The 23,811-nt window shown below is 32.0% G+C and overlaps 3 protein-coding genes across 4 annotated transcripts in view; 2 read left to right on the forward strand and 1 right to left on the reverse strand.

Annotated features, from left to right (window-relative positions):
- The first annotated feature begins 801 nt into the window (after positions 1–801).
- On the forward strand, positions 802–3,962 carry LOC113391508 (splicing factor U2af 38 kDa subunit). Its single transcript, XM_026627500.2, has 5 exons — positions 802–1,081; positions 1,293–1,447; positions 1,672–1,829; positions 2,223–2,422; positions 3,177–3,962. The coding sequence occupies exons 1-5, from the start codon at positions 1,038–1,040 to the stop codon at positions 3,301–3,303; spliced, it is 684 nt and encodes a 227-aa protein (XP_026483285.1). The 5' UTR covers positions 802–1,037; the 3' UTR covers positions 3,304–3,962.
- LOC113391500 (juvenile hormone esterase-like) overlaps positions 3,772–23,811 on the reverse strand; it is a 30,351-nt gene continuing 10,311 nt past the window's right edge. Inside the window, exons 2-4 of the mRNA XM_064216143.1 lie at positions 6,409–6,547; positions 4,336–5,630; positions 3,772–4,258 (exon numbers count right to left, since the gene is read on the reverse strand). Of these exons, the coding sequence (XP_064072213.1) occupies positions 4,099–4,258; positions 4,336–5,630; positions 6,409–6,534 (1,581 nt within the window). The 5' untranslated portion in view covers positions 6,535–6,547 and the 3' untranslated portion in view covers positions 3,772–4,098. The remainder of the gene's footprint in view (positions 4,259–4,335; positions 5,631–6,408; positions 6,548–23,811) is intronic.
- Positions 23,244–23,811, forward strand: part of LOC113404860 (hemicentin-2-like) — a 31,893-nt gene continuing 31,325 nt past the window's right edge. For both annotated transcript variants that reach the window (XM_064216141.1, XM_064216142.1), the window contains exon 1: positions 23,244–23,619. In XM_064216141.1, the coding sequence (XP_064072211.1) occupies positions 23,568–23,619 (52 nt within the window). In that variant the 5' untranslated portion in view covers positions 23,244–23,567. The remainder of the gene's footprint in view (positions 23,620–23,811) is intronic.

Here is a 23,811-nt window from a genome sequence, read left to right on the forward strand (position 1 = left end):
TTGATATCATTTATTTATGTATTCATATATAAAACGAAGTGATTGTATACTCTTTGTTCACATAATAATACTATTGTATATAATAAGCACTAAGCTTGTTTCAAATACAGCTTTTGATAACATTATTTACCTTCTAATTTATTTGTAGGAAATTTTGTTAAATACATACTTGTATTTTGCAGTATTTATTTCTTTTGAAACTCTTTGACCAAATGACGAAGTTGATGTTGATGTTATTATGGCTATTGGCTGATAGCTGTGGTTTCATTTTGATGTATATAATAAATAACATGTATATGTATAAAAATGTTCAATTTAACAATAATATAATCTGTGGATAGTGTTGTATCTTGGATCGACGCCCTCCCCCGCCCCAGTCCGCTTTCGAGGTCAGTGTTGCCTACTTGGGGATTTTCGCCCTAAAACTGGGAGGAATCAAGATGTACGAGGAATTTAGGGGTACATTTTTTGGGGGAGAAAATTAACAAAAGAAAAATTTAATACTTTTGCTAAAAATAATGAAATAAGAAAATAGCGAAGAAAAAAAGAGAAACGTTAAAAAAAACTAAATTTGAGGAAATAAATGTTAAGAAATAAAAATATTAAATTTCATTTTTATTATTAGATCTTAAATGAATATATGTACATGTGTAAAATACACCCTCATAAATAGATTAGCTCTTTTTTACTACTTGTATGTATTTTAAATTTATATTTGAACTCAAGCTAAATACATAAGTTTTTAATCGACATTTAGGAGAACTTAAAGTTGTTTCTATGGGGAAAATTCTGTAGGAGGTGGCATCACTGTGGGACTTCTGAGTCCCGACGCTGGCATTAATGGCCGTAATGGCGAATGTGAAATTAAGTAAATAGTTTTTAGTTCCAATTTGATTGAAGTAGATTATATGGTTTAAAAGTAATTGATATGAGTAACTTATGTTCGATTATATGTGGAATTGAATCATTTATTGTTATTTAAGACAAACTCATATTAATATTAAGACAAATTTGTATTTTGTTATAATTTTACTAACATGGCCGAGTATTTGGCGGCTATATTTGGTACTGAAAAAGACAAGTAAGTAGTTGTATTACTAAATTACTGACGAAACTGCAAACCTTTTGAGATTTAATTAAAGATATTGATTTAAAGTTTTTCGGCACCTAGTTTCCATTGTTGTCTTTAAGGTTATGTTGTTTTTAGTAAAGATGTCGAGAACACTATATAAAATACGTTAGAATTTATCATTGAATTAATACTGTTATGAACTAAAATGTTTTGTTAACAGAGTCAATTGCTCCTTTTACTTTAAAATTGGAGCTTGTCGACATGGGGATCGGTGTTCAAGAATTCATAATAAGCCAACTTTCTCTCAAACAGTTTTGTTACAAAATTTGTATGTGAATCCTCAAAATTCTGCTAAATCTGCGGATGGTAGTCATTGTAAGTATCTTTTTTTAGTTTCCTTACACAGTAATCTTATTGTAAAGAATTATTTTTATTACATACAATATTTCTCATAGACTTCCAAGAGATCTTTATCCAAAGCTTTTATCCAGAACTTTTACTCACATCATTTATATTTGTATAATTTTTTTTTTTCATAGTTTTATTTTATGATAATAGATTATGCAATGTGTGTAGGCTAAATAATAAATATGTTTTAGTGGTTGTGGCAAATGTGTCCGATGAGGAGATGCAAGAGCATTATGATAATTTCTTTGAAGACGTATTTGTGGAGTGTGAAGATAAATATGGTGAAATAGAAGAAATGAATGTTTGTGACAATCTTGGAGATCACCTAGTTGGAAATGTTTACATTAAGGTAAAATTATATTATCAAATTATTAATTGAAAGGATAGAAACATAAACAATTCTCAACATTTCTTTTAGATTATTTGATAGTAAATAGTTTTGTAATTTAAAATGTTGTTTCTATAAATGAATCACCCTAACAAAAAAATATATATTTTAAAAGTGTTCCTGCAGCATGTTCATAATTTTGTAGTGGTGGCAATCATTTACTAATTGGTATATAAATAATATACACACAAATCCAAACACTCGTGCAATCATGGTTCGGATTAATTTAAAGTTAGAAAATTTGGAAATCTATAATTGAAATAGACTATAGTTCAGAAATTAGGACTGTAATACTGTATGTAATATGTAAAAACTGTTTTGGAATAAAGTTTTATTATTGTTAAATGATTTTAGTTTCGCCGGGAAGAAGATGCAGAGAAGGCTGTTAATGATCTTAACAACCGTTGGTTTGGTGGTCGGCCTGTATATGCAGAGCTTTCACCTGTGACAGATTTCCGTGAGGCATGCTGCCGCCAGTATGAGATGGGAGAGTGTACACGGAGTGGTTTTTGCAACTTTATGCACCTTAAACCTATTTCAAGGGAGCTTCGGAGGTAATTATAGGAAAATTTTATAACATTGAATTGGTTTAAGATTATTTGATGATGATGAGAGATCAGATAATTCTGATAATCCATAATAATTGGTCTTTATGAAATTGCTGTATTTTGTTTGACGAATCTCAATATACCTCTGTTAGCATCAAAACAATATTGGTCTATTTGTATTTGGTAATTTGGCAAGGTAAGAAAGCTTGACAAATTGAAAGGTGCCCCATGAAGTCAATGACCGCTAGCGGGACAAGCATTACTGCAGATATGTGATGTGAACAACTGAATACAATGATGGAGAACCTCGCACATCACTAACCTGTTTTGGTCAATCCCTCTTGACTGACCTATGCACAGCAGACTACCACCAAGTTACAAGAGCTGGGGTAGAAGATGTCCATCACGCATCACACTCTACAGTCCTTGTGCCTACAGACTGTTACTTTTTCAGAATTTGAATAACTTCTTGGCATGAAAAAAATATATTTGAGAGGCAATAAAAATTAGTTGCCTCCTGTCCAAACTAATTTCTTCAAGAAAGTGCCACCAATAAACTGCTACAGTGTTGGCATCCATGCAGATTTCATCTGTGATTGTTAGAAATAAATGATATAGATGAAAAATTACATACACATACAACTTATTTCATAAAAACGGTTTTTTCATAGATATAGACCTAATATTATGAGAATAGAATATCTTTTCGAATACTTCACTTCTGGAAGGCAAAGGAAATATGAATAAACTCTGTTTTCAGATACCTGTACGCGCGACGCAAAGGCGGGCGCCGCTCGCGCAGCCGCTCGCGCGACCGCCGCCGCCGCTCGCGCTCGCGTGAGCGTCGCCGCGAGCCGCCGCGCAACTCGCGCTCCGGACGATACTAATTCAATACATCTGATAACTTGTGCGCTTTTCCTATCATAGCTCTTTAGATATTTACATGTATAACGAGAATCCTATTGTGAACATGTTTATTGCATTGTACTGATGTATCTAAGTATATAGATTATAGAGGTGATTCTAAAAGTTATGTCCAGTAGGTTAAAGCGCACAATTAACACGACGATTTGTATTCAGTGTTTACCCATAGGTGAAATTCTTTACAAATTTTTTGATTATAAACATTTAAAATTTGAAATGTTTCAAGTAAGATCCTTTGTATGCAGAAAATATTTGTTCTTCTGTTAGCGATGTTGGGTTGATGTATATGTATACTGCAATATCCTTAAAAAAGCCGAATGAGTGTATCAGTGCAAAAACCAAGAATAGAGCACTGCAAGAGTTCTTTGGTTCGCTTTGAAGTGTGCAAAATGATCTTAATATTATAAATTTAGGAGAAAAATAGATATGTATGTTTTCGTATAACACTTTTATTTACTTGTTTCAAAACAGAATAACTTAAAATCATAGAAATAAATTATTCACAAATTTAATGAAGATTATCTTACGGTTTTGCAGTACACATTATAATATCATACAATTTAACAGCTATTAAAACAACTACAATGTATTAAGTTCATTATAAGTATATTCCACTAAAGGGTATTTTTTTTTAATTCAAGTATAATGTAAGATATAAAATAATTTGTTAATATGTCAATAAAAAATAGACGTGGTTTTCATATTGCCACTTGAATCATTATTACATTACAAGCATTTTATTAGATTTAAAAACAAATTCAAAGCAATCCAGTTTCTTCGAAAATATTTTCCCATAAATTCATATTCTCTGCATCAATATTCAAAATACATTTTAGTGTCTTGTCTATGATGAGGCACTGTCGTTCTTTATCCGTAAACTGTTTCCACTCAACGCCAACGTTTGTTGATGTTGGGTTTCTAGAACAAAATAAAATATATATGTTTCTGTGATGTATGTAGTGTACATAACAAAAGTACTTGTATCGGACACGTACCCCGTTGAAGCAAAGTTATACCATAATTGGACGAATTGTTCTACAACACGTTTCGATTCCTTTGTCAATGGAATATCAAAACAGGTAATGTGAAAAAGGTACGGGAGGTCGTCTGCGTGACAAACTCCAGGTATAAATTCCATTTTATATACTTTTTTAGTAAAATTTCGTTCCGTTTCAACCGTCATTTTATATAAATACACGGGCATGGAGGTGAAAAATTTGTAATAACGTGCGAATCTAGTAACATTGTACGCGAACAACTTGTCCGTTTCCAAATTAACTACCTCTTTAATCATATCTGCATTTAGTTGTTTGCCTTTAAAATAAAAGTTGCGAATTTTATCATCAGCGGCCTTTAATTTTTCTGTATCGAATTTTAGTTTTAATTCTCTCGGTACCACAGCGCCTAAAGTTGTTAAAAAATCTAAAGTGGCAGGAAAACTTTTTCCTAACTCTATTCCTTCTCCGGAGGTATACCCAACAATTAGAGGTACTTTTGCGAAACTTCCTCTTTTAACAAGATCAATTGGAGATTCAGTGATAAATTTTTCAACTTTCAGATCAGATTTTTCAATAACAGGCGCGAAAAATATGCTGTCCGTGATATCTCTGTGATAAGTTTCGACCAAGGGCAATTTAATATTGACTAATGAAGACACTGGGACATTTCTTAAGAATTCCAATAACTCTGTCGTATCTTCGGTATTTTTACCTAACAATCTTCCTAGTTGAAACGCTCGCTGAAGACCGTATATACTGTAGGCCCAGTCATTAAGACAAACGCCGCTTTGACATATTGCTTTGTTGAACAATCCATTGCTCATTTTAGAAATTAAATGAAATGAAACCGATGCAGCGCCAGCACTGCAGCCGAAGATCGTAATGTTATTTGCATTACCTCCAAACGCACTTATGTTATCTTTAACCCATCGCAGCGCAGCTACTTGATCTTTTAAACCTGCGTTACCAGGTACCTCTTCATTATCAAGACATAAAAATCCAAGGACTTCCAATCGGTAATTAAATGTTACCAGGATAACGTCATGCTTCATAAAAAAATCAGGACCATAGAAATCAGAGTTTCCAGATCCCGTGTAATAAGCTCCTCCGTGAATCCATACCATCACGGGCATGGGAGAAGTGGGTCGGACTGATTTAGAATATACATTAAGGTAAAGACAATCTTCGCTGCCAGTCTCGATACTTTGTAAACGTTCGTTAAATTGAGGGCACACAGGTCCATGCTCTGATGCGTCCCGAATACCTTTCCATGACTCTGGGGGTTGCGGAGCCTGTTATATATGATAAACAATATATTTACGGATTATATGAAAATAAAACTTAAAATAAAATGTGGATACCTATTGCTGTGTGTTGTAAGTTCGATACAACGAGGACGGAAACAGGTATGTAAGGTACTTATATAATATTTTATGTACTTTATAAACATTAATAAGCTATATGCATAGATATGATATACATTTGAATAACAACATCGTCAAAACACGTTCTTATTTATAATAACATATATTTATAAAGAGGTAAAATTTGTTTGTTTTTATGTAGAGTTAATAATCCAATTGTAAACAAATGTCACTCGTAGAATGGTAAGTTATCCCTGAATGCTACTTTTAGTTAACTATACTTAGGGTATCAAATATATTTTTAACATTATCGTTTTCTTTCATCAATAAATTACAGCGGGTGAGCCGGGGCGAGTCGCTAGTTATTCATAATTAGGTCTCGGATTCGGCGCCCTATTAATTAAAAGCGTATTTAATAGCGATATATTCAGTACAATATAAAATATTGTAATTTGAAAATAATAATTATTACTTAATTAAAGCATTAAATTAATTAGGTAGGGTCAAAACGGTTATGGTAACGGATTTTTTAAATATATTTTGTATAGTATTATATATACATTTCGTATTAGGTAATATCTTGAATAGGTCACATCCGAAGTTGGGCTGTATGGTTAGGTTAAAAACAAATTAGTGATGTGTCTCGAATCCATAAATGATAAAACAACTATCGAATGTTGATGTTTTGTTATGCATACTGGCATACCTTGAATCTTAATGGTCCGAGCGGCGGCTTTGCATATGGAATTCCTTTAAACGCATAGTATGTGCCATTTTTACTGTCACACAGAACTCCTTTTATCTTTCCTTGTTCAATTGTTGTAACTGCCATTTTTAGAATTATTCTGTAACATTTAATGTTTTAAGCAATTATATCACCAGTTACCATAATTTGGTCTGTTGCCAAACAAACCATTTTGATAACCTTGCAAGTTTTATACACTGACAATTTATGTATCTATGTCGCAATTGAGCAATCGATCAAATAATCTTTATATTTCCATATGTTTAGATATAATACCAGTTTCTTATCATTTAGCGCGAGCAGGATGCAATATGACTTTTTTATTTATAAGAAAACTAATTTTGAAAACAATGCTGGTGGTGGTGCAGTTTTTTGCTAACATAAGAGTTGTTAACATCCTGATGGCATTCTTAGCCAGCTCTTTTGACACATACGAATTGGGTAGGCTATATTTTATTCTGCCATAAACCAAAAGCGAAGGCAAGGAGAAGCTAGTTACATATATAGTACATATAATGATTAGCTTAACCTATTAATACCTAAGCAAATCTCTAATATGTCTACAGAAAATGTTACCGTGTCGTATATGTGTGTATAATTAACAGTAATAATTGGATTAAATTAACGGTAAGTTTAGCTCGATTTATATTTACTAGTTTGTTATTGTTTTTTATCAAAATTTAATTTGTATCATCAAAATTGTCAATGATAGCGTTTATACATCCACTGAACCGGCACTTTCGTATATGTAGGTAATAAAGAACAAATAAGATAATAAAGCATTTTTTACAATAAAATTAGTGTCCGACCGAAACTGGTTTTTACGACCGAAACCGAATTTCGGCAACGGTCTCAGTTTCGACCGAAACCGAAAGTTTCTTACAGGAGTCATGTTTAGAGGGAAAATAGAGATCTAAACATAATGATAATCAGTCTGTTTTAAGTTTTTTTTTGGTTCTGACAATTATGCTTGAATGGTTGTCTTAATTTGGGATAAACAATCACTGTTCTGCACACCAAAGGTTCCTATTAAATTACAAGTAGGTTTATCATGGGCGTCCGCCTTCCGCCTTTTCGGGAGACGATATTCTAGATGTACAAGATGGCTGTGATTTTTCAGAATGTCAGTTTTCACTTATTGTATAACTAACATCGTCCGTGTAAATCCTCAAATGGTTTTCTATTTCTAAGGTAGCAATGTCAACTTCATCAGAATTCAGATATGTGCTTCTAAAACTTGGATCCAGTAATGTTGCGGTTATTAGAACAGGATGTCCTTTGACGTATGCAAATTTTCGATTCATTGATTCATGCAACCGTGTTTTCATGTTTTTCATTACTTTGCTTTCATTTTCGTCTCTAGTTTGCAGCTTCCTATTTAATAGTGATATCAAAGGAATTGCAAGGGAAATGCATGCGTTATCATATGACAGATCAAGTGTAGGTTCATAAAAAACTTTAGTACCTCAGTAAGATTTTTAATAATATCCCAGTCCCAACTCACAACAAACAAAGCGCATTGCGAATACATGCAAGTCACGATATGATTAGACAATTACCGCTCCGATCATGACCGAGCACAGCGTGGCAACTCCCGAACGCAGTTTCGGCAAGTTTACTGCCGAAAACGATTTTTTTGCCGAAACTCAACCGAAACCGAACTTTCGGTCGGACATTAAATAAAATACAATAATTTGCACGAGCTATCTAATATTTAGGTTCTTCTTTCTATAAGAATATAATAAGACCTACTGTCTTTTTGCAAGCCCGACTGGTTAGGAACTAATCATCATATATTCTACTGAGAAACAGCAATACTTCTTATTCCGGTTTGAATGTTGAGTGAGACAGCGTAATTACAGGCATAAACGACATTTTCTTAGTTCCCCAGGTAGATGGCGCTTTGGCTATGTATGGTAATGGTTTATATTCCTAACACTGCTGATGTCTACTGGTGGTAGCGAAAACTTACCATTATGTGGCCCGTTTGCAGTCGGAAAACCTACCTTAAATAAAATAAATCCAATTTAATAAAAATAAAAATGTTTATTTCATAATTTACACAATTTTTGTATTACATGATATGTATTTGTGGGTCACGCACACCCACACATATATTGTGTATGTAAAGTCAGATTTAGTCAACCTAACAACTAATCTTGGGATCGACACGCTGGGGTACAGCATATTTAACTGACTAAAGTGTGTTCGACTGATCTCAGTTTTGAACAGTGTAACATGGCTTCCATATCCTCTTAGTTTATTTTCCAAATTAATTTTCTAACGGGCATAGAACTTATAATGAACAGATCATTATAAGTACTATGCCCATGTACCATGAAAGCCTTTGATCGTATGTTATGACTAGATAGTTAGTGTTAGTTACTTAATTCATTCTTAGTATTAATATATTAATGGTTATATTAGTGGTAGGGATTTGTTGTTATGTTGAGGGTTAGATTATGGTTAAGCCAAGCTGCTATTGTTGCCAGTTCTTTTTGCAGTTTTTGAACGCTGTTCCATGTTTTTCCAGCAAAGACAACAACACTATCAGCAAATCAGCAGAATATTGCAGATATATATGGGCGCCATCGATCTTCATATTGCTGAAACTATTCATATAAACGACTAATAGACGGACTGAAGATACTTCCTTCTCCGACTCCAAACGTGACCATTTCCTCTGATTTGCTGACTTCACCTATTTTAATTACGTGCGTACGTTCACTGGGGCATGCCCTTTACTCCAATATTTTCTAGCCTGTGTAGAAGGGCGGTTACAGAGTCGAAAACTTTTTTAAGTTCAAGAAATACTGCTAGGTCGCCACTATTAAATTTTTCGGTGACAGTGAAAGCAAACGCCAAAATAGCGCCCTCTGTGGACCCAGTCTAAAAGTATTCTAATAATAATAGCATTACTTATTAATTTTGCTAGTCAGATATGTGTAGTTGTAAAAAATTTTTCTAAGATTATTATTAATATGTAAATCAGATAATGAACAAAATCGTTTTACTGATAGGTACTTTTATGGTTGCTCTGCATACGTATTGTCACTGATTACCTTCATACTGTAGTTGCCTTAATTATGCTCATACCTAGTGCAGTGCTGATTATGTACTTCCAGGGCTCTAGTTAATAAAGAATTCACTCAGGATTCTTAATCTATTTATTTTTTTCTTAAATATAAATGATATGCATTATCTAACAAACTTAAAATAGTATTGTATGACAATGACACTCCATGAATAATTCTGGGCGCCAATGGGGCCCTCGTATTAATAGATTTGCGAGACACGACTTCGCAGTATTCGGGGTAAACAAAATAAGACGAAACCGAGTTAGGCACGGCTCGCTTAAAATACATTCAATTATTTCCACTGTGTAATATCCAATAGCCTTATACCCTGGACTGATCCCCCTGATATCAATAATAAGATTTCATCATGCAGAAGAGAGCTATTTCCGCATATCAACTGGGGTTAAACATTCATTAACAAGTAAAGAAAAATAACAAACGCTTTTCGATATAAATTTAATATTGGTTACCTTTGTATGTTTGTTAAAAGATTTCTCATAAATTATAATCTGTAACATACCAACCTCCATAAGTATAATAAACACAAAGCAGGAACGTATATCATATATTATATTATAACTTGTGATGTCTAATACTTGATTAAGTAGGATTAATAATATTACTATAATGAAATGGGAAAGTTAGTTCATGTGGTGTGGATATTACAATTTTTTTTCATTAATTACAAAATTAGTTACTTTTTAAACGATGATAGCACACTTTGGAAATGAAATGATAGCCATACGGACATTGCGAATATAATATTACTAAGTATATTATTTGTTATATTATATACCAAAGTTATTAATATGAAAACCATAAATATAATCCAGCTGACTTTTTCTCGTACATTATTTCTGGGTCTGAGGTATTCTTTTCCGAGATAGCATATTTTTTATAATAATTAAGCAAGTGTAGCGCCTAATTATTGAGTAGACTTTGATAATGTATATAGATATTTGTAATGTCTTCAGAGTACCTTTGTCGTGATACTTGCCTACCTTATTTATTTAAAAAAAACAGTATTGATAGTCTTATTTCAAGCCTAAAACTACTTCCAATATATCTTTACATAGTATAAAACAAAGTCGCTTTCTCTGTCCATATGTCCCTTTGTACGCTTAAATCTTTAAAACTACGCAACGGATTTTGATGCGGTTTTATTTTAATAGATAGAGTGATTCGAGAGGAAGGTTTTTGTATATAATACATAGACAATATAGTTAAATAACATGTTAATTTTAAATGATAATTTTAAAAGTTTCTAATGTGATGTCTTAATTAATAATTTTTTTGCGCTTACATTGCAAACGCTGGCTGAACACTATGAGATAGATCAAAATAATGTACTACAGATATGTACAGAGGTGTACAATACACCTCAAAATTGTCTACAAAAAAGTCCGCGATGGTATGTGTCTATCTGTAAGTGATAACCCACAATAACATTTTTTTGTTATTTATTTTTTACCACAAATATTGGCTACTTTTCGAAGCGATTTTAACCTATACAGCATTAGTCCTTATCCAATGAAATACCTTAAATACATTGTTGATTTAATATTGATCTATATGACCCTTTACAGCATATGATTTAAATGAATATTTTCGAAGATATTACAGATTTAAAAATTGCGGAACGTAGCGTTTGCGGTGGTACCGGCCAGCCGGGGCGGCGGGAGCGTGCTATAGGCGCGTCGGAGGCCGCGGTTCTCTCTGTAGCTGGTAGCACTTTGAATTTAGCAGCGATCGGACGCGGTTATTATCGGAGCTCTCTAGCGATTGAAATAACAATCCATACTTCCATACTAATATTATAAATGCGAAAGTAACTTTGTCTGTCTGTCTGTCTCGCTTTCACGCCAAAACTATTTAAATGGAATTAGGTACACAAATAGTCTAGAGCCTGAGAAAGGACATAGGCTTTTTATTTGGAAAAAAGTGCTGTAAAGTGTTGAAAAGGAGGATGAAAGGTTGTAAGTTGTTGAAAGTATTGTCATGTTTAGAATTTTTAGAACTAGAAGCATAAAACTTATATTTTAGGCTGTACACTTATAAAATAATATATCATGACACCCACGCGGGAGGGAATTTTGGATATTCTACCTCTAAATGAGTGAAATAGGGGTTGAACATTCGTATGGATTTTTTTAAGTTAGAAACATGAAACTTTATTTTTGGGATACTGATTAAAAAGGAGTAGATACTTATTTAAGTGTTTCTGCATATTCTACCCCTACGGGGCTGATATAAGGGTTGAAAGTTTGTTTAGAAGTCCGTCATTTTTAAGATAGAAACATGAAACTTTATTTTTGGGATACTGATGAAAAATAATTATATACGTATTTAAGTGTCTCTAGATATTCTACCTCTAAGGGGTTTAATAGGGGTAGGACATTTTTTATTTAGGTTAGTCTGGAAATCCGTCATTTTTTAAGTTAGAAGCATGAAACTTTATTTATGGGCTACTGATTAAAAATGAGTAGATACGTATTTAAGCGTTTCTTGATATTCTACTTCTGAGGGGGTGAAATAAGGGGTGAAAGTTTTTATGGAAGTCCGTCATTTTTAAATTAAAAACAAGAAGTTGTTTTTGGGATACTGATTAAAAATGAGTAGATACGTATATAAGCTTTTCTCGATATTTTACGCTTAAGGGGAGAAATAGAGTTTGACATTCCGTATACAGGTTACTCTGGAAGTCCGTCATTTTGAAGTTAGAAGCATGAAACTTTATTTTTGAACTACTGATTAAAAATGAGTAGATACGTATTTAAGCGTTTCTTGATATTTTAGGCCTAAAGGGCAAAATAGTTGTTAACATTTCGTATTCAGGTTAGTCTGGAAGTCGTTCATTTTGAAGTTAGAAGGGCGAAATTTTATTTTTAGCTACCGATTAAATATGAGTTGATTCGCATTTAAGCGTTTCTGGATATTCTACCCTAAGGGCTGAAATACACACCAATGTGGTATACAAAGAGGTATTACATTAACGTAACATTTTAAGTTAATTTGTAAATATATTCATATTCTACGCGGGCAAAGCCGCGGGTAACAGCTAGTACATAATATGTTACAAACAAAACCGTTGGCATGTATTAGGTATATATACCATAATCTTCTCATCATCTGATATTACATTATATTAATTAAGTCGTTTTTTCAGTTAGGAAATATAAAAAGAAGTTTCGTTTCTTATTAGCACAGATTATGTGATAATAATCTTTTCACGACCATATTCTGCTAAATCCAAAAGAGGATTAGCCTATGCGCAGCAGCTATTATAATTTATATAATTTTACTCAGCCTCGTATAATATCATAATATCATTTTTATAATAATAAATTAAGTACTTACTTAATGGATCCCCATTACATTATATCACAATACTGAATTCGCTAAGGCTGACTAAAATTATACTGAAACCATATAATGGCGAGGTACGTTTTATCTTAGGAAGATAATTTATGTTATCTGCAGTAGTGCTGCTATTTGCTTTAGTGTGTCTATAAAATTAATTGTTTTGTGACTAGTGATGGACTGATTATGAATTTTACCGAATACGACTACTCGGTAAAAAAAAATATCAAGTTAATTATTATTACAAATTAATTATTGGGTCAATCATACGAATTTTCAACTTTTACCATCGGATATCGCTTCATAATTCTAAAATTCATTCACATCATCTTGAATTCTAGATATCCACCATTCGGTTTTAGGCATTTTCTGCCTAGCACAACCATTCCATCCATCTTTCGCCGGTGTTTTTTCTTGGAAACCTTCATAAGAATCTGTTTATTCATAAAAGGCTGGCAACACACTCTGGCTAAAACACTCCGGTGTTGCATATATCCATAACCAGTCCATCAAACGAGCAGGAGGCGCACCTGATGGAAAGTGACTACCACCGCCCATGGTCATCTGCAACAACTTACAGATGCGAAATATTATATAATATGCACTATAATAGTGCCAAACATTTAGTTACATTACACGAGTGCTCCTCTGCTTCATCACTTTCATAATCTAATGGGACGGCACTTAGATACGAGTAGAGTCAGTGGAGAAATTTAAAGAATAGGACCAACGGCAAATTATAACGGCAAAGTATAACACTGCCAATTTCGTGCTGGTATTGGGAATTTTTATACAAGCCCGATGTAACTCATAACCATTACCGTCTTTACCATTGGGCACATGGGGCACGTGCCCAGGGCCCCCATCCTGAGAGGGCCCCGAAGAACCAACAATTTCCTGATTATCTCACGTCTGTGCTCACGTTGACTGCTATGTATATTTTCGAAAGTGATATATTTGTAAGAAATAAAATCAAAAAAGGCTATTGACGATTGTCGATATTAAAAGTAGAAAGACGTGCTCTTCACGAAAGAAATAGATATACCTACTATAAAATAGCCATAAGATTGTACAACCAATTAGATTCCTACGAATTTACGAAAATTACCGCACCGTTTATTTGAAACTATCCTTAAGGCCTGGCCATAAGCTAAGTATTTGTAGATGGTAGTAAATATATACCAAAAGGGCCCTAAATTCATGGGTGCCCAAGGGCCCCAGCATAGCTTGAGACGGCTCTGCTCATAAGTCGTAACTTGTATTCTGAGGTCTCTAATCTTTGTTGCCCCGTACTACTCAGCCACGACGACACCACTTATATTAGAATGACTTAGGTAAGTCAAGTCACCGAAATATATATAACTTGTTATATTAATTCAATGCGTCAAGCACTACCGGCTATTTTGACGTTTTGTTTCGTCAAGACCATATTCTAGCTCAATAGTAGGACCTAATTGGCAAGACATCACAGCTGCAACTCGAGTTTGGAAACTGGTTTGACAGGCGATCCTGTTCGATAACTAGATATAATTTGAATTGAATATGTTTCGACGCTGTCAGCTTCAAAAATTTTATCGACTGTTGTCCAAATACTTTGCAGGATAATTATTAGTATTGGAATAAAATCATTTCTAAACCTATGCATATTTTAGGTAAGTAGACAAATTGGCATAAAAGGGCGTCATTTTGAAACGGCGTCACTGAAAATTGTATTATTTATTTATTTGTAGTAGTATATCTAAATTTCTTTGGCCGGCTCTTCTCAGGTTATTTTCTTTTCCGAACTGGATGCAGTGTTTAATTTGACAATCAATAAGTAAGTGAAATGCTTCTATATTGAATATAGGAATTTGTTGAGATTAGATTGATATATTTAACATAGTATTTCTAATGTATTTCATCTGTCCATAATCCATTTTTATAAATGTTTCATAGCTTAAAGTGTTTTCTTTTAGCTACGAAAATATTACAAATAAATTATATAGCTTTTTTGAAAATAACTGATTTTGAATAAATTTTGATTTAAATTTTCTATCCAGTATTTTAATTTTTAATTTAATGCTTTAATTAAATCGAGTATTTAGAGCATGGTGGATAGCTTATTTCATTGAATTGAAATATTTGTGAACAAATTAAGGGTAATTTATTAAAGAGGGATACGCTAAGAGTATAATTTTTTATAGATTGCTGTTTCTTTTCCCGCTATGGGTACTCAAATATGGTACCTTCATGTCTTCGTTAGATCACACATCAAACTAAGTAGGAGGAAAAATAGAAAAGGCATATATATTCATATATATATTCAGTTTTAAAAATTCGTATAGATTTTTCAACCGGATAACCTGAAATTTCACTTTCCTAGATTCAGCCGTTAGCTTTCTCATGATTCGTATAGAACGTAGAGTGGGCCTTAACTATCTGGTTGTGTCGGATTTGCCATACCGTCGGATTATGATTTGCGCACCTACTTTGCATCATAAGAAATTCAGCGGCGGAGAAAATCGGTCAGGTCGGACATGTTTAGATTTGTAAAATAATAATTAGGACACAGACTGACTATCTCGGACTATCGGACTTTAACACCGGTACAGTGGATGACGCGTTCTTGGAGAATTCAACGGGCTCAATGACTTTTCCTGCAATAACCGGTTTATTTATTCATCTATTTTATCCTTCTATGCAAATAAAACGAAACTAGCATTTAACAATATTGGTTTTGCATCTTATTTTATTACAGTTTATTTAAATATGAACATTTAATTGATATTTTATTTTATCGTATAATATATTATGTCAATGAAATGATATGTTTGTGTAATATTATAAGTTTTAGTATTTTAATTCAGAATTAAAAATAATTGTATGTTTTTTTTTAGGTTACCTCTTTAAGATATCAGTAGATATTATTTAAGGGTATGAATGTTGTATTTCTATTTAGTATATTTATGACAAACGTTGTTAAACATACAAATTATGAGAGCCAAACTGGCACAGTGGTACGACCACCTGAATCTTACGAAGATTAAGATAATAATTAATCTCGTGTTCGGCGTTGAAGGAAAACATTGAGGAAATATGCATTTCGGATCAAAATTAGCCACATGCGTATTCACCGAGTTGTGTGGTAGAATGAGATCCATCCAAACCATTTGAACAACCAAGCAGTTGAACAATAACAGGCTGTTACATTGTATTAATTATGATTTCGTGTAGTTTAAGAAAGTTTACTGTTATGTTGTTCAATTTTTATTTTAAGAATAAAGGAAATGTGATATTTTGCTGCGGGAAACACTTACGAATTATGGTATATCGTGTATTTAAAACAGTTGTCACTTTTATAAATTAAAGGACAATTTAAGAAAGATACCTTTTTCAAACAACAGCTTAATAGACCCTTACCCTTATGGAAAAATGGAAACAAAAGTCATAATATATAACCACGTCATAACATGAAGTCCTTCATTAATTTTTATAACATTTTCTTTTGAAGGACTCTATAAGTATGTCGGTGTTTTGCTATCTAGCTGAACACGCATAGAAAACCACTGCTGTGGAGAATACGCAAGCGTGCTTGCCAAGCGAACTTTGGCATAAATCTAACAGATTGTTATTAAAATGTTTACAGACACTTAAGTAATGTTTAAAAATTAGGAATTATATAACGGTAATTTAGGACGATTTATTCGTCATCAAGCTTGTAACGACTTCTCTATCAATGTAAATAATACTTTTGTTTTCGAAATGAACTAAAACTAAAAAATATGACCAAGAGAAGGCCAAAGTAATTGTCAAATAAAAAAATATAGGGAAATAAGTTATCATACAATTTTATATAACATCATATACATATGTAACTTCTGTAGCGTAAGCGTTAGCGTAACTAGAGACATTAAAATACTACAGAAGCGTAGCACCTCTGGTAGCCAGCGTAGCGCTTAATACATTTATATTTTTACTATATAATTTACGCCTAATCAAAGACAAATTAAGATCACAGAAAATGAATTTTAGACATAGACAATTTTACTACTTTTTATTAATATGTAATATCTATTCTTAACTATTACATTTTGTGACGTCGAACTAATTATAGTTGTATTATGAAGTATATATTTTTTTAATCAATCAGCTTCAACTAATCAAGCGATCCAAACTCACCATACGTCTCACGTATTTTACACTCGACTTCACAAAAGAAAAGACGTTGGAAGAAAACATACACATCTTTATGTATTACTTACTGGAAATTATTATTCTTAGAAAACGGCTAAGCTTATTAGGACGATTTAAACATTTTTCTTTAAAGAATAACAGTATTTTATTAAGCTGTCTATCATTTAATTGTCATTCATCAATGTACCCATGCATGTTAATCATTGTTTTTTTTATGCTAGTGACTGATTTTTAACTTACATTATATTTATGATTTATTTATAAATTCAATTGTTCTTTAGTTACATATTAATTCACTTTAAAAAAGTGTTTAACAACTCCTATTTTTAAGAAGAATTTAAAACGAATACTTCCACTTTTAGAGTTTGCCATTTTTATGTAATTTAGCTTTATTGTATTTTAATTTAGCCTTTTCCTAGAACATTACGACCGCTTAAAAATCTCTTGTATGTAGATAAATGTTTACTTAAAAAAACAATTTGCTTTGAAGGGGAAATGAAAGGGGAGCGAACCCTCGTTCTTGCGGCAAAAAAAGAGTCTTGCAAATAGTATTTGGAATTCCTTAGGGACAAAGGGGAGTTAGAAATTGAAACTGGTGATGTGAAAGTGCTTTTATTACATCTTATACGATGCCGCAGGCAATTCATATGTTGCATTTCTATGATAATGTTTTTTGGGGTACGAGAATTTTATTGTTTACGCTCTGTGGGAGTTGTTAGAAATATATTTCGGCTCATTGCTTTCCTGATGATGTTTTTCTTTTATCAATTTTTTGTTTAGTAAAATAAATTATTATATGTATGTATGCTGCATATAAATAATGTAATATGTACATAAAGTACCCGTAAGATATAATGTGTTATTAACATACGCATATTCCGTTATTATCTATAATTTTATCTTCACTTAATTTAAAAGTTGGGTCCGAAAAATACTTGCTGTAAGAGTAAAACTGTAGAAGCTTGCCTTTTAAATGTCAATTTACGATCGGCTTAATGTTTGTTTTAATTCCTATTTTACTTTTTCATGCATCTCTCCTTCTGTAGTCATACTCTTCGTACTTTATTTCTTACATGCCATACCTCACACAGTCTATTCAAGTAGTAGTAATGAGTACATGACTGTCTCTCATCATTGATGTGACATTCGTAAGAAGAAAAACAAATTGTGCAACTAATCAACCATAGATAACATACCCCTTGGTGTTGCAGATGTCCATTGGCGGTGGTAATCACTTTCCATCAGGTGAGCCTTCTGCTCGTTTGCCCCCTATAACATAAAAAAAAAATCTCTACATGTACCTAATGATATCCCCTTACTGTCCAACGTTGCTCAAGAATTATGTCAATTATTCTCCATCCTTCACAATGGCCCCAATCAGCTTCCTTCAATGAAAACATTAACTCCTCTCTCTGGTTGATATCTCCGATGAATACCACCTCACTAGCTCCGGACAGCTGTGCTGCCATTACTATATATGTATATAGTATAGTATATATAGTTTAGAGTAATAACAATTATTTTTAATTTTCCTTATTTTTAACGCTTAATGTTAGAGACTTATCAATTTTGATTGATTGTTGGCGAGAAAACTCAGGACAGTCCTTGTCTGTTGTAAATTTTTCTGATCTGTTAAGATTTTTCGAGCTATTCTTTAAATATTACGATAGAGTATTTAGTGAAAGTAAGGAAAAAATCAATTGAGAGTGACTACATTCGATCCCCATGAACTCGAAGCAATTTGATATTATTCATTAAAAGTACTATGGGGCATTTAGATACATATTTTTTAAATACATACTTTTATAATTAATAGAAATATAATTACTAACATATATTTATTTTTTACAGAATAAAGAAAGAAAAAATATTGCGTAAGAGTTTAATTTTATCGATTTTGTTTATAATAGGAATTAGAGTTATGTATGAACTAATTTTAATAATAAAAAAAAGTAAAGTCATAACAAAAAAAAAAGTAATTGTTGTGAACCAGAGAACTAAAATATTTAGAAGTGTAATTTGTACGTAATTCAAAAATTTTAATTTTTTTGTAACGTCCGCCATATTGGATTGAATATGGCAGCAATTCATGAATCGTGCATTGTCATCGAGACTAAATATGTGTACCAACTTTCAGCTCCATAGCTTCAGTGGAAGTGGGTGTAATATTGATTGCAAGATTCCAGGACATATGTACATACATTCATACATACAAGTGAAATTAAATAAAAGATTTTAATAAAAAAATTAACACTAAATGTTTTTTTTTTGTAGTACCAAATATAAATAAAATATTTTAAGTTTAAGTAAATCAGTTTTATTTTTTAATCATTTTCGAATAACAGTCAAAGCAATACAAATAATTCTAATATCCTATCTATTTTTATGAGATTTATGATTAAACCTAGTATGACTAAACTAGTTAACCAATGATTCAACCAAATCGACTTGACGACATTTTTTTCTAGTAAATATTTAGATGTTCTTTTTTTTTAAATTGAATATATATTTTTTCTTTGTGGACCGATATTAATAAAACAAACAAACACTAAGCTATATGTTACCCCACGGTTACTACAGTGCAGATTTCGAATACTTACGATTTTATTATATAAATAGATTATCAAACTTTTATAAAATGTTAAAAATTGGTATGTTTTAATAATTTTAATTGTGGTAGGTATAATAATATAAATAAAAGAAAAAAAAGGTTAAAACTAACTGTCTATTTTATTGTATACAAAATATAAATAAAAATATTGTAAGTTTAATTGAATCAGTTTTATTTTATAATCATTTGTTAACTAACATCGAAAGAAATAAAAACAATTCTGTTGTCCTATCTATTTTTTATGAGATTTATGATTGATCTTACTTCGCTCGGTTTGGCGCCATCTATTAGAATATTTGGGCCTAACCTCGTTACCTCGCTTAACCTTTAGTTCACGGGCTTGCCGTTTTTGTCGATTTTGTAAGTGTGTGCTTGCGATTCTCAAGGGCACTTAGCTCTTGTAGTCCTCTTAACAGTGGAGTCGGAATTAATCGAATCATTACCTAGGCGTTTTCGAAAAACAGGAAAAGAGGGAGGAGAAAAAGTATCGGGTACTGATTCTATTGAGCGACCTGGATCAGATGGTTCAGGATGAGGATCAACCTCCATTATAAATCTTAGAAGCTAAAAAATATTAAAATACGATAAATACTCACAAGATTTACAAATATTAGTTACACCACTTAACCCAACTACCAATTAAAGCACTATTAACAATAAAATATTCTGCATAACTAAACGAACACACTCAGAATCTCTTAACACGTGTGTTAACCACGATCTAATTAATTTATACGAAGTATATACCATTTGTTTCAATATTCTGCATAGTATTTTAAATCATTCAAATATTTGCTTAAGGACTGAAATTTATCACATCGTTATGTACCTACTTACTTATATATAAAATACATAGGTAAGGAGGTCTTCAAAATATTATTTCTGCTCATGTTATTGCCAGATAAAAGTACTTCTGAAATATATTTTATTAATATATTATAGAAATCTGATGATGGTGAATAACATTATCTAAAAAATATCGATATATTTTCTAAAAACATAAAATTAATACATTGTTTATCTCATGTCATTATTATAAAAATTCCATGAAGAGTAAAATAACTTTCTACTTTTAACTCAAGATTCTTAACTTTCTTATTTTGTTCCTTAGTGATATAAATGCATTTTTTATACCTAACATAAAATAAACAAATATCAAAAATCTATATATCCTTACAGAGTTTCACTTTATAATTATTCAAATATAAGCACCCCTATAATGATGACATTTGATGTATTATTTGGTTTAGGGTAAGCAGTTGGCCAATTTGACACGGAGTATCGCAAGGGAGATTGTTAAACTACAAGAGGGTTCGTGTCGGGAATATGCCCATGGAGAAATAATCCATCCCACGCAATAATCTTAATTGTGCAACCATTCCACCCCCTTATGAAACATAGATATTATGCTTTTATTAAAATTACTAACCAGCAAAAGGGAAGCTCTAAATTTAATTACGCCTCCATTATGGACGTGCAGAGCTAGTCATTAATTTCTCGGGTTTTGATTATGGATGGCATGGGAGATGTTTCTAAATTAAATAAACTGCACAGGAATGAAGACAAGATCTTTTTGTTGAGAAAAAAAAAACATGGACAGAAGAAGTAGCGCTGTCGCTCGTAGCTGTCAACTTATTATTGAATTCTAATATATACTAAAAACATAGGTATTAGGTAACAGACGCCTGAAAACTTAATATCGCTGTTACGCATAAACGTCTTTAAAATGATCTAAAAGGGGATGCTCGCTTCTTTATAATTAGAAAATATTTTATTTAAAACGTCATTTTGAATGCATTTATTTCATATAAATCTCATAAACAACCAAATACAGATAACAAACAAAAGGTGGGCTTTTTATTGAAAATAAATTATAACTAAATTCAACTTCTATTGATTTCCCTACATACAATTTAATTAGAGAGTTGTGTTGTTATATGTCTTTGGAATATGCGAAGTTTGCAGTTTTACAGGAATATGTGAAAAACTAGAAGCATAACTTTCGACTTTGTATAATTTCACATTCAACTTGAAAATTACGAGAGCATGAAAATAAATGATGTCAAACTTTACTATATTATAGAGATTAAATCAAGGTTTTAACATATTTAAGGGTAAAACTGGGAACTATGCGTTTTTTATAGGAACTGGAAAAATCAATCAAATTTAAAATCAACAGTCTCGAGAATCAAATCTAGAAATAAAATTTTATTCTGATCTGCTGCACGTCAACACCTTTAAACAACCCTCCAACCCCGTAGCCCGTAGCGTTATATTATTTTTGCCTTATAAGTTATAAGACTAATATAACATAACAATAAGTTATAAGTTAGATCCTTCCACAAGAATTGGACTGACTGAAAGGTTATTTCATCTGACTGGTAGTTTTAGAGATAAGCGCGTTCAAATAAATATAAAAACTTTTTTGATTTATTATAATTGAGATTTTACCAATCCAGCGATTGTTATCAACATATTTGACTTGTTTTATTCTTTACGGAAAAAAATATCTTATAATTTTTATTGCAGTTTGTACCACACGTTTATGGAAATTTTGCAAGAACGAAATGGCAACTTGCGTTCGAAGTAGCGAAAATTTGCTTTTACACGTTTCGGAGGTTATAGTCATGTTTTAGGTTTTGTTTTTTATAATATTATCGAATTCTCTATTTGTTTTTGTTATTAAATATTTTTTTTACTCTTTTTCATTGTCATTGATAATATTTTATTAATAGCTACTGTTTAGATACTGCCATTTGTTATATTAGTTATAAAAATATTTTTATATTACATTGAGTTGAAATAGAGACGCTTTTATCGAGTTAAAATTTGAAGTACGTTTTGCAATCTTACTTGCAGAAGTTGTAGACTTATGAGACAAGCAGCTCTGTCGATTATCTGCTGTCTCTTTCGTTCTAACTAAAAGAGTGGCGCGGAGCCCTGTGGAGAGTGGCGGCGGTTAGCATAGTGATTCAACTGTAAGTATCGTACTACTCGAGTAACTCGAATCAATTTTCCATCACTCGAGTTTGAATTATACCTTATTTTAGAATAACTGAACTTAACCACAATACAACTATTGTATTGTAATTACAATATCATATATTTAATTAATAATGAGATAACTAATTAGCAATTCCGATACTAAATAATAAAGTACAATAAACACTTGATATATAAAAGCAGTAAATAATGTCATAGCACAAAATTGCGTAGTTTATAAATAATAAATATTTTTTTAATAAGTACACGAATGAAAAACACAAAAAGTATGATATTTGATTTTATTCCTAATTTTTTAAATAAAAAAGCAAGCGCCAATACATTGGCCGCTCAAATTTATAAATGGGATAAACTTGTTGGCTGTTCCTTTATTAAACCTTATTTATTTCTTACTTTTTAGATAAATCGAATTGAATTTTTATTTTAGATTTAAAATTTAATTATAAACGGGTAAAGTAAGTCAATGTAGTGTTATCGAGGCTATCGATTATCGAACATCATAACCTGTCATTCGAGTTACCGCGACAATTCGAATGTAAACGGATCGAATCGCATCACTAGCATGGCATGTCTGCATTCATAATTGTGCTCAGCCTGAGTTAACCGTCGCTCTAGAGCTACGTTTGTGTTGTACGTCGCGAACTCGCGCTAAAGTTTATAATTTATTGTATTTAAATATGATACAACCGTGTAAAACAATGTTTATGTCATACTAATTAAACGATAGTGGTTATGTTAATAATGTCATAACAGTGAAGTTTAAATTAAGGAGACATTCCTTACGTGAGTGAAGTATGGTTGGTAAAGTGCAATCGCTAAGGATTTATAAAATGCAATCGTTAAGGATTTGTTAAACAGTGAAAAAAAATTGATTAGAAAGTTTCTGCAGCGCCAACATGGGGCCAAACCGGTTGCTTTCACCATTTATTTGCCTGCTGATTAGTACAGGTAAACGAACCAAGTTGCCTTACTTTCTTACTTAACTCGCGCGTCGTGTCGCAGCCGCGTGTTTCAAGTTTCAACAAATGGTCTTATAAACTTGTTCGTGTTTTAGATTTGTATGTGTGCGTAGGCTTAACTGTGTTGTATCAAAGGCACTTTTGTTAAACGTTGTTACCTGCTTTCGTTGTGATATCATAG

Source organism: Vanessa tameamea, chromosome 10 (genome assembly GCF_037043105.1).
Source record: "Vanessa tameamea isolate UH-Manoa-2023 chromosome 10, ilVanTame1 primary haplotype, whole genome shotgun sequence".
NCBI lineage: Eukaryota > Metazoa > Arthropoda > Insecta > Lepidoptera > Nymphalidae > Vanessa > Vanessa tameamea.

Coding starts and splice junctions, on each gene's coding strand:
- LOC113391508 (XM_026627500.2), top strand. CDS start 1,038: ATGGCCGAGTATTTGGCGGCTATATTTGGTACTGAAAAAGACAA. Junction 1,082..1,292: donor TTTGGTACTGAAAAAGACAA/GTAAGTAGTTGT, acceptor TTTTGTTAACAG/AGTCAATTGCTCCTTTTACT. Junction 1,448..1,671: donor ATCTGCGGATGGTAGTCATT/GTAAGTATCTTT, acceptor AATATGTTTTAG/TGGTTGTGGCAAATGTGTCC.